The sequence below is a fragment of the Macrobrachium rosenbergii genome, unplaced genomic scaffold (assembly GCF_040412425.1).
Source record: "Macrobrachium rosenbergii isolate ZJJX-2024 unplaced genomic scaffold, ASM4041242v1 171, whole genome shotgun sequence".
Lineage (NCBI taxonomy): Eukaryota > Metazoa > Arthropoda > Malacostraca > Decapoda > Palaemonidae > Macrobrachium > Macrobrachium rosenbergii.
Window position 1 is genome coordinate 2,464,249 of NW_027100729.1, and position 11,447 is coordinate 2,475,695.

Here is an 11,447-nt window from a genome sequence, read left to right on the forward strand (position 1 = left end):
TGTAAGAAAGTACATCTTGCAGATAAGTGGGCACTTATGTATTCTTGCAAAGGTTTGCAGGTACTTATGATGACTTACACAAACAACACATTGTACTAATGATGACTCATAACACAAAATATTGTACTTATGATGACTCATAACACAAAATATTGTAGCCTATTTATTGTCGTGTATGTCTTAACATAAGTGCAAGACGTTATGTAACGCCGTCCGTAGATTTTAAACTTAAAACTAAATTAATGAATAAAGGTCAAACGTATCAAATGGGTAATAATAAAAGAGATAAATGAAAATGAGTTGCTCAGAGGGAATGACAGTTTAATGGCACCCAGATGAACCAAAGGTATAATAAGGTTACAATGATAAGGGCAATCGCCATCCCTAGACTCACACACACACACACCAGATAATAATAATGAGGGTAACTGTAGAGTTTTAGATATTTAAAAAAAGGTAATCCTTTGTTAATTCCGATTCTATTCCCTGCTGTGAACGTCTTTTGTTTTTGAGTTCTCGGTTCCGTCGTTGTGTTGTCATGCGGCCGGTGTGCTGGTCCTTGGCGGCAACTTGTTGTAACGGATTCACAATAAACCTTGTATCCGGCCCTGTATTTAATTATGCTCGTCCTAACAGTAACTCTGTACTCGGGCATCATTGGTGAAAAGAAGACAAGTCATACAGTTAGTGCAAATGCAGAACTGACCTACAAAGTCCGTATTAACATAACAAAACTGATAGAGGAGTCCCAATTTTGGAGCTAATATGGAATCATAAAGTGATGGAGGATTTGGAGATACAGAGATCAGTAACAGGAGATGCTGTCGTGAGAAATAACTGAAGGGAAAGCAACAAGATAACTGAACCCTTAGCTAAGGGATGAGGACAGAGAAGCAGTCGGCCTTAGGAAGCCATGCTAGACGACTTGACCAAATATAGATTTGATATTCACTTCAGCAGTTAATGTTCAAGTAACCCCATCCAACAAACATATGTCTAGTTAACACATATATTCTTTATAAGGAGAGCTAACAAACGATATCATCATAACATTATATGCTGTTGATCTGGGCCGCGTTTTATGGTTTGCAGGCAGTCTTGGTTGTAGTGATTTCACTAAGTTATAAATCACACAAGATATAGCAAAATTTTCTTTAAAACATGAACTGTATTTTTAGGTATGTGTTTTGGGCTGGGATATGTAATCATCCAAGACACTAACTCTCAACCAAAACTTACAATAGGTAGCTATCCAAACACAAAGGCATTGTTATGGTTTTGTTAAAAAAAAAGAAACTATAAACAATCTGCCCAAGAAACGCACATTTACTTTACTTTCAAAAACAATACAATACTGAGACTTGCTTTTCTGCAACACTGGCGGCAGATAGGTTAATAATGAGGAGGACCACGTGGTCCTAGAGAGCACATGGGTTGAATTCGCAATAAAAAAAGAAGGAAAATTGCATCGAGATCCACAGTGCTAGACTCGACTCATTCAAGGTAGGTTTCTCTAACAATGACATGCTAAAGTTACTTCACACACAAGGGGAAGAATTCTGGACTGTCTGTGGGGGTTACTTGAAAACACAGAAAACTGTCTAAAATACGGCAAACTCACTTGGTTCAAGTTTCATACAAATGTTCACAGACTACTCAGTCACTGGACATGCTTCATGTCCTCTCAGCATAGTGGATTGCTCTGATAAATCAAAACAAAAACAGGGGTGCTGGACTTCGTCGCTGTGCAACTATGCCGCCATCAACCCCTTCCTAGTCTGAACACCTGCAGTGGTTCTTCTTCACTCAGTGTCTAGGAAGAGAGTGCCATATGTGGTGCTCACAGGGGTTTATATGCTGCCGTTCCAAAATGTTCCATGATTCTGGAACCACAAGAACAATTTTCCAGCTGAGTTTCTTCAGTGTAAACTCATCGTAAAACACAAGTGCAACCCACAGCACACTTTACTGAAATTAAACACATTACAACTGAAATGATATCACCAATAATGAAATCAGGGCCTTTGGCCGTTTCTCTACATCAGCAATAAAGGACATACGAGTCAATGGCCAAAATGATTGCAACTTTTATAAGTATTAGACAATGATTAAAATTACTAAATGGGAGTTCATGTTAACAAAAACTCTGAGTAGGAAGTTTTTGTCGGCATCCACTATTTAAACATTTTGTATATCTAGCAAAAATGAGTCGAATCCTTCCCAACTCCAAAGCTGAGACTGCATGGAAGATTTTTTTTTCTATTCTCACAGACACCAAAAAAAAAAAAAAAAAAAAAAATTAATAAAATGGGACAAGAACTACTGAATGCCATTTCAGTGACTAAATCTTCTATGATCTGGATGTTGTTTATAAGCATACATTCATCGTGTCAACTTAAAATTCTGGTTTTATAGATGAATGCATATTCATGTTTATATATGGATCCTGCATTATAACTTCTTTCATACATTTGCATAAAGACATTATTTACTTTTCAGTTTAGGCTATATATTCTAAGAAATTAATATGCTTAATCTTAGATAATAAATGCTGTTTGTTAGTAATGAAACGTTTCCCAACCCCGGATGGGAAGGAGGGGGAGGAGTCAGGAAGGGAATCCATCTGAAGGATTTTAAAGCCACCCACCCACTAAGGACTGAGTTGAGGAAACGAGTATAGTGGTTATTGGATAATAGTATTTGCATGGATGAAGTGAACTATGTGAAAATTGAATGTGAACTGGATATTTTTCAATGAAAAGTGAGATAGCTCTCAAATCCACTCAGTCTGAGCAACCTCTTGTGGAACATTCTTGGACGTTGTGCAGCTCGATCCTCTCTCTCTCTCTCTCCCTCATATAATGAAGAAATACGAGTATTCTCATATTGAATTTCTGACTTCCGAATGACAAAAAAAAAAAAAAAATCGCCTTATGCTAGACCATCCGAGTTATATACAGTACTGATTACTATTCACAGCTCTATATTTATTTCTTTACAGTGCTCTAGAGTAATAACTGAAAGTTATACATACTTAAAATTTTAAGCAAAATAAAATTTTCATTAGAATAATTAGTAAAAGTCCTTAATAATTCATTATCAAATAGAATTTAACATAGAATTTCATACCTAACCCACACAGCATTAGAGAATTAATTTCATCCTCTCTCTTCACTTGTAGATTAATCTTGTATTATAGAAACTCTTTATTAGTGGAGGTTGTCACTTTGAAAGTTCACTATTCAAGAAGTGACAATTAATACCTATGCCATTAAGATCGAGGCAGCAATGCCTCAGAGTAAAAACAGAAGCAGATGAATGCGGGAATGCTAAGAGACCACACATGAACTTGGAAAGCAAATCAAAATTGGGTTGACTAAGTCCATCCTTTACTTGATTAAGTTCAAACCAAACAGATGTTGCAGATCGATCTAAGTGTTTCAGACTTTCTTTTGCACATAAAATGTCTCGCCATTGTTATTGAACTTTACCTAATTCCTCTTCTTTTACAAGTATAGGGAAATGAATGGCAAGCTTAGAGATGAATTTAAGATCTCTCTCTCTAGAGAAAAAGCCACTTAAGGTTCCAAAATATTCGACATGGCTAATATATTATTTTCACTAAGTGGAAACCTTTTTCGTATCTGGGTAAACGACTCTATTAAATAATAAACATTTGACAATCTTGTTGGAACTTGCTCTTATTATTTCCCAATGGTTCTTTAATCAGCAATGGATGCATTATTTTAATGATAAGATGATCACCAGAATCATATTATAATTCAAATAGTATTTTTAAGTTATGTTTATTTTTAATTAATATTGATAATTATTTAATTTATATCCCAGTATGACAGAAATTCACAAGATTTTGTGAAGTTTTCAAATTATTTCACAAGATCACAAGGTGAGAGCCAAATTCACAAAAATCACAAGCTGTGGCAACACTGACTGCAGCTCTTACCATCTCGGGCGGGTTTGTTTATATTCTGGTAGGCCTATGCGACGATCTAGCCATCTCATTCGCTGATGCCAGACGGTAAATTAAAAAAATTAAACATGTATAAAAGAGACAAAACTGAGAATCATGTGTTTAGACTAATGTTTTGACACCTTTCCTTGATGAACAGTTTTGTTATAACCTGGGTAAAGAAGAAAAATTATTTTAAAAGACAAAACAAAAAATATTTTCTTTTGACATTACAAACAAAATATTCCCATTGAGTAGCCTACATCCTAATATCTGAGTATATGAAATGATGTGTAAGTACACAACAATAAGATGATAAAGAGAATACAGTACTGTAACAGAAGTATTTAATAGGACGTCAAACATTTACACTTTATAGCTCCACTTAAAACAAGTAAATAATGATGGGTATGGTATTATGCAAACAGTAAGTATTAGAAGCAGAACAAATAAACTGCAAATTAACATTGCAAAATATTTGTCAAAAATAAGAACTTGCAAATTTGACAATAATAAAATAATTATTTTGTATCAGTGACAAGTGAAGTATTGTCTAAATCAATGGCACTTTTACAGCATAGTCCTAACTTAGTGATCAGTTCTTGGGTCCTCTCTGCACAGATGATCTTGGTAAGGAGATCAGCCAAATGATGGAATGTACTAATGTTGATTTTTCTCAGGTTGATTTGCTCTAGTTACTAAATGCTTTTGGGTGTCAATGTACTTTGATCTCTCAGAGCAATGAGTGTCATTTGATAAGGCTGTGGCACCCTGATTGTCAACATTTATTTCTGTTGGTTTGTGAACAAAATTCATGAATCCAAATTCCCAAAGCAACTTTCTGAAATAAACTACTTCTCTTGTTGCTTCACAAAATGCTATGTACTCTGCTTCATAAGTTAAGAGTGTAGTTATTCTCTGCTTCCTGCTTCTCCATGATATTGGTCCGCCTGCTAGAATTATCACAAATCCAGTGGTGGATTTTCTTCCATCATGATCATTTGCATGGTCTGCATCCACCCATGCTGTTAGGCGTTCTTGAGTTGTCTGGTAGCAAATGGCTAAATCTTGAGTCTTCTTGAGATATCGTAGCAGATGTTTTGCATTCTTCAGATCTTGGTTGTGAGGTTCTTGATTTTTCCAGCACAGTGCTCCAGTGCCAAAAGCAATGTCAGGGCTATTGCAATTTACCAGGTGTAATAAACTACCAGTGATTCCTCTGCATTCTGTTGCAATGCATTTTTCTTCTTCTGGGACTTTTTGTCTAAAATTTAGGGCTAATGGAGTTGACAACCCTTTTGACTCAGCAAGATTTCGATTTATCAGTACTTCTTGAATGTAGTTTCTCTGGTGAATCAGAATTATTGATGGATCTTTTCTGATGTATTTAATGGAAAGAATATTTGATGCCTTTCTTAGCTCTATTACAGCATGATAATTCTGGAATTCTTTCTTGAAATCAGTCACATCTTCCGAATTTCCAACAATGATGAAATCATCTACATGAACTCCAATAATGGTTATTTTTGCTTCATTGTAGTAGATGCATCGATCATATTCAGATCTGATCATGCCCATTTTTGTCAGCTTCTTGTTCAGTTCTCCATTCCAATTCCTACAGCTTTGAGGCACGCCATAGATACTTTTCTCCACTTCACAAACAAAATGCTTTCTGTTTGCAACTTTACATCCCTTTGGTTGTTCCATAAATATGATTTCCTTGAGTCTGTAAAGAAGTTATTGAGTGACATACTAGCTGAGTGTTGAGTGTTGCCTAGTTTATTGGTGGTTCCATACTGAATCAATGTACAGAATCTTCGAAATTGTTATTGGCTGGTGCGAGCCACAAAGTAGTTTCTACACACAGACAGGGCAAAACAGAGATTATATTTCGGACATCTGTGCTTGTCGACAGACAAACAGATGGTGATTGTGAGAGACATAATAAACGTACAATGATAAAACACATATCAATGGAAAGGCCAGGAAATTCCACATATGGACATTTGCATGAGATTTGAGACAGATTAATGAATACAATGCAGTAGCATAATATATGCGAAATGACGAGACGTTTGGTGTCTTCACAAACAGAAACATACACACAGTTTGATACAGAAGATTCAGTGGAACATTATGAGTAGGCTACATGATTGGAATGCGTGCATGGCAATACAATGAATTGAGACAACAATGGTTAGAGAGAAACAGACAGGAATATTGTATGGTAGAAGTTGCGTTCCTTCTAGCGGTCCCCTCCAGCTGACGCACGGGAGGAGAGAGAAAAGCGGGATGCTTTGTCTTGTTTTGTCCGCTGGATGATTCACACACACGTGTCCCCATAGGACCGCATGGGCAGTCCCTTACAAGTCCACTGTTTAGGTAGGCTGAATTTGCATCAAGCTGTTCAACTGACCTTGAATTTTCAGCAGCTAAGGCCAATAGCAGGGGCATAACGAGATAGTCCACAGCAGGTGCTAGGCAGAATCTCTGACCACTAGTCTCGCTTTGTGTATCATTACCTCACCAAGTTCGTTGCATTTTCTTCTGATTACCCACTTACAATCAATCACTTTATGTTCTGTTGGTCTTGGCACTATTTTCCAGGTGTCCATGCTTTCTAATCTTTCCACTTCTTGCAGCATGGCAGCTTCCCACTTGTCTCTGTCAGGACAACTGAATGCTTCTTCGACAGTCAATGGATCTTTTGGCAAATGCTGCAAATCTGTCTTGACCTTGAAACAATAGTACTTCTTTAGTTTCTTCATCCTTTGAGACCTTTTCAAACTGGGTTCCTCAGCATGGTTCTCTTGATGAGTTTCTTGATGCTTTTCTTGATTTTCTTGACTTTCTTGTTCTTTTGGAATTTCTTCTTTATTTTCTTGATTGTTTTCCTGACTTTCAGGAATGTCTTCTTGTTGCTCGGTTCCCTGTAATTTCTGTCTTCATTCTTCTTTAATTTGTTTCAGTTCCTTGCAAAATCTTCTTGGTTTTGCACTGATACATCTTTGCTGTTTCATTCCAGTATCCTTTCAGAAATACTTCTTTCACATCTTTCACTTGTTTAACCCATTTGTAAGTAACTAACTTGAGACCCTTTTCATCAAATTTTCTTTCAGACATCAGGTTTTTATCTAGAATGGGAGCACAGTGTACTTCTTTTTTAAGGTTAACTCATGTCCATCAAACTGGTCTTCCATTTTCATGATCACTTTTCCTCTCCCTAGAACTGACGACTTCTTTCCATCACCCCGCTTTACGTTACCTGTGATGCTACTGTCAAAATGAACAAGTATGTCTTTATGAAGTGTCATGTGATCACTAGCACCAGAATCCAAGTTACATATTAATTTGGAATTTTCTTCTTTCACTGATGATTTGTTCACCATTGCATTCACTTTTTCTGTCTTTTCACTTTCATTTTTAACTACAGCAACAATTGCCTTTGTAAATTATTTGTTTTGGTTTTGGCAACTTTTGCTGTTAGCTCCTCTTCCTCAGGTTCACTTTCACTGTTTTCATCACTGTCATATTTTGCTTTCCTCCCTGATATTTTCTTCTTGCTTCTTTTATTTTGTTTGTCTTCCGTCTTGTACCTTCTTTCTTCCTTATCTCTTCTTTCTTCAGATTTGGACAGTTTCTTGCTACATGTTCAGGCTGGCTACAAGCACAGCAGACAAATCTTTCGTCTTCTTTCTTGTAGCCTCTTGCGTCATCTCTTCCGTAATTTGTGCTCGAATTCCCATTTTCTTTTCTTGAAGCTTCTTTTATAGACTGAAGATTCCTCTTCTTTTCTTGCCTTAAGTTTATCCTGCTTCTCCTTGAAAAGCAGTATTACATTTTTGATATTTAAATCTTCAATTTTTGAGAACTGTGACTCCAGCAAAATTTGATACTTGGGAATATGTTTAAGACCTCTAAGCACGAACACAGCCACCATTGAGTCTCCAAATTGAGCCACTTCTTCTCCCAGAGCTGCATTTACATCTCTGGTTAATCTGATTACATGGGCTATATAATCCCTCTTAAACATTTCTTCAGTTTTTCTGCGTCCACACAGTTCTTCTAACACATCAGCTATTTGAAATGTATCCATTTTTGTGTGGATATCGCTCAAAATTTACCAGGCTTCTTTTGCTTTGGTGCATTCGATGATGTCGTCCAGATCCAAATTATCCACAGTTTTTGTGATATAACTGAGTGTGTCATTAGGCTACTTCTTTGATGTTGTAGTTGCGTCCCTGCAGTCATCCTGATCTTCAACGTATCCTGGATCATTGCATTCCCACCACCTTTTCTGGGTGAGTGCAGCTCTAGTTCTCTTCACCCAATGGAAATAATTCGATTCATCCAGAATTTCATGTCCTTCTTTCTTTGTCTGTCTTTGCCCGCCATTTCGTGTATCTCGCTGTGTCACGGTACCTTTGTAGTCATGGGGGATAATACATGACGTCGTTTGACTTCTAATAAATTCTTTCCCCCTCATTTTACGACACTTATTTCACTGTTCGCTTACTTTTGGTACTCTATGCGTACCCTGGGCCCATAACCTTCTAAAGCCATTATGCGTTAGTGTGTACTCTTCGTCAACTCGACTTCTTCTATATTCCTTTTATATTCTTTCTACCTTCGTGAGTCAGAGTAATAAGAGCACACGTCTTCGCTGTATTGGTTTTATTGTCCAACTAGCTGCAGAGTCCATGCAGTCTCACCCGATGAGTGTGGGGCAGGTTTGTTTATACAGTACTGTGGTATGTGAACAACGACACTCTTAGCCTTCACTGATGTCAGGCGGTAAATTTAAACTCAAACAGATTATAAAAGCGACAAAAATGAGAACCATATTCTTAGACTAATATTTTAACCCTGTGTCCTGATGTGAAGGGACTATGATAGGAAATATACGTCCAGTATTGTTTTCTCTTCCATGTAGAATTTCTTGATCTTTTGTGGTAGCCTATATATTTAGGATGTCTTCTTATGTTATATCAATTCAAGTTTATTGGTGGTTATCATAATGAAAGTCAGCACTTTTTCAGTCTAGAACAGTGGTTCTCAACCTGGGAGGCGCGCCTCCCCAAGGGGGCGTCAGCAATTTCCAAGGGGGGCGCGAGGCCTAGGGAAAATATAAGAATTCTACAGTTATATTAGTTATTTTCGTAACAAGAGTGAGGAACTAATATCCAGAAGTTTATAAAAAAAAAAATGAAAAGTATCGCCTTTTAACTTTAGTTTCCTATAGTCTACCACTCTAGTTAGACTCGCTAGGCTTACCATTATTTTGTAATTATTTACCTCCCTCCTTGTCCCTTGAAATTCCTTCTCTTTCTCTTTTTTTTCATTTTCCTCCTAATCTGGAAGGGAATTTTACTCATAGATGCAAGGGGGGCGTGGAGGGAAGGACCACCTCTTAGAGGGAGCGTGGTAATAAAAAGGTTGAGAACCACTGGTCTAGAATAACTTCTAATCACCTTCTTGTATTTAACAACTGCAGTTGCTTGCTTCAACTTCAGCTGGACATTTGCTTGCTTGCTTGCTTGCTTATTCAATAAAGAAGTTTGGTTGCTGTGTTTGTTTCTGTTCAATAGTGATTCATGGGCAGCTTTGATTTGGGTGGTTAAATTAAGGCGAAACATAGGGGCCATTAGAGAAGTGCCACTTCTCCATCTTGTGCTTATATGATCCGTTTCCTGTTGCCTACCTCTCTCCACAGGGGGTATTGTAATCCAGTTGTCAAATTTCCCATTTTGTGTTGTTCTCAAATCTCTTCATTTAACCAGTGGCCACGCATTGACATTAGTCCATCATTTCCTTCACTGCTCGTTCTTATTTCCGTAAAAACCAGGGAATTGTAAGGAAAACGTCTTAAATAAATGAATAGATAAAAGTAATGAACAGTAATTATAAATATAATACAAATAAAGATTAACAGCGAATATATATAATACAGGGAAGCTTCATGATCTGGGGTCCATTATCTTATCAATGACATGACTTCACGTTTGCTCTCTTATCTTTCAACTATCCAATTATCAGGTAATATCAGCTGCTCAGCTGTGTGCCCTCGCCATGGTGGGGGCTATCACTGTGCACAAAACAATGAGAACTTACGTAATATAGCGAAAGAGTAGTGGTCGTTGAAAGTTATTTTGTCATCCAATCGCCGAGTATCACATTTAGTAGGAGCAGCATTCAAAAGAATACTGTACTCTACAAAATTTAATAAACAAATTTAGTGTAAAAGTTACCTACATAATCGGACACCAAACTGATCTACACAGTTTATATACTAGGTACAAGGACAAATATGCAATATTAAAAATGTTACTTTAAAAATTCGAAACGTAATACAAGCATTATTAACATTGATCATAAACAGATCTTTATCTATTGCCAAAACAAAAAATACTTCATATATTGTAACCTTTTTCCCAAGTAGACGATTATCGTAATAGATTGACTACCAGTCAAAGGAATTCAATGTTTTCAGTTGGTATTTAAAAAAAAAGAAAAATGTTGACGAGTGAGAAGCCTTGAGTGCAAAAAAATATTATAATTGTGCAAAAGAAATGATAGCTATATATTTCTTATTATATATATGATTGACTAAGCAAAATAAACATACAATTTTCTATATAATTTATTGAAAAAGAAAACGGACTTCAAACCAGTCATTTATTACGGGTAACTATCAAGAAAAACGTCCAAAACTCTTATGGGTAACTCTTAAGAAAAACGTTCCAAAACTCTTACCCTTCTCTGTGTCCTTGCTTGATTCCCATTCTTGATCGTGAATGGATCATTGCATATCCTTTCAGAAGCAAAATATACAGGATATGTCAGGTTTACTATTAAGATCTTTTCTTAATCTATTACTCTTTGAAAACTTCAATTTTAAGTCAGTGGACACTTTTTGTGGGCTTGCTCTATAATAATAGGGTTCATCTTAGGAATAATAATAATAATAATAATAATAATAATAATAATAATAATAATAATAATAATAATAATAATAATAATAATAATAATAATAATAATAATAATAATAATAATGGTGTTGCTTGATCAGGAGCTGATAAAAGCCTTGAATAACAATGATCCATTCTCCTTTGCAATTTCTAAATACAGGGAGAGCATTCTCAACCCACTTTAGTACTTATGGAAAGGACTACCATTGATGTTGTTGATGCATTAATTTTTAGCAATTTACTTAGGGTTATCTATTAATGATTTTTTTTTTAATTTATTGTTTTCTTTTGAAATAAGTGACCTCTTCTTTCTGTAACTCCAGTTGCCTTCTGTTGCTTCTCTCTGGTGAATACCATATTCTTTGTAAGCTTGAATTTCAAGTCAGTGGTGGCCCATTTTTTGGACTTGTTCCATAAGAATAGGGTTCATCGTCTGAATAATAATGAGAAAATATCAATTTCTGAGCAGTCATTATGGACAAAGGCTAAGATTGTAAGAATTCTAGAAG

At 36.1% G+C, this 11,447-nt stretch overlaps 2 protein-coding genes across 2 annotated transcripts in view; one reads left to right on the forward strand and one right to left on the reverse strand.

Moving 5' to 3' along the window:
- Positions 1 to 11,447, forward strand: part of LOC136838168 (uncharacterized) — an 864,161-nt gene that overhangs the window by 429,549 nt on the left and 423,165 nt on the right. The window lies entirely within an intron of this gene.
- LOC136838146 (zinc finger protein 845-like) overlaps positions 1 to 11,447 on the reverse strand; it is an 83,589-nt gene that overhangs the window by 40,327 nt on the left and 31,815 nt on the right. The window contains exons 4-7 of the mRNA XM_067102996.1: positions 7,770 to 8,047; positions 7,231 to 7,413; positions 6,530 to 6,900; positions 4,632 to 5,696 (exon numbers count right to left, since the gene is read on the reverse strand). Coding sequence (XP_066959097.1) covers positions 4,632 to 5,696; positions 6,530 to 6,900; positions 7,231 to 7,413; positions 7,770 to 8,047 — 1,897 coding nt within the window. The remainder of the gene's footprint in view (positions 1 to 4,631; positions 5,697 to 6,529; positions 6,901 to 7,230; positions 7,414 to 7,769; positions 8,048 to 11,447) is intronic.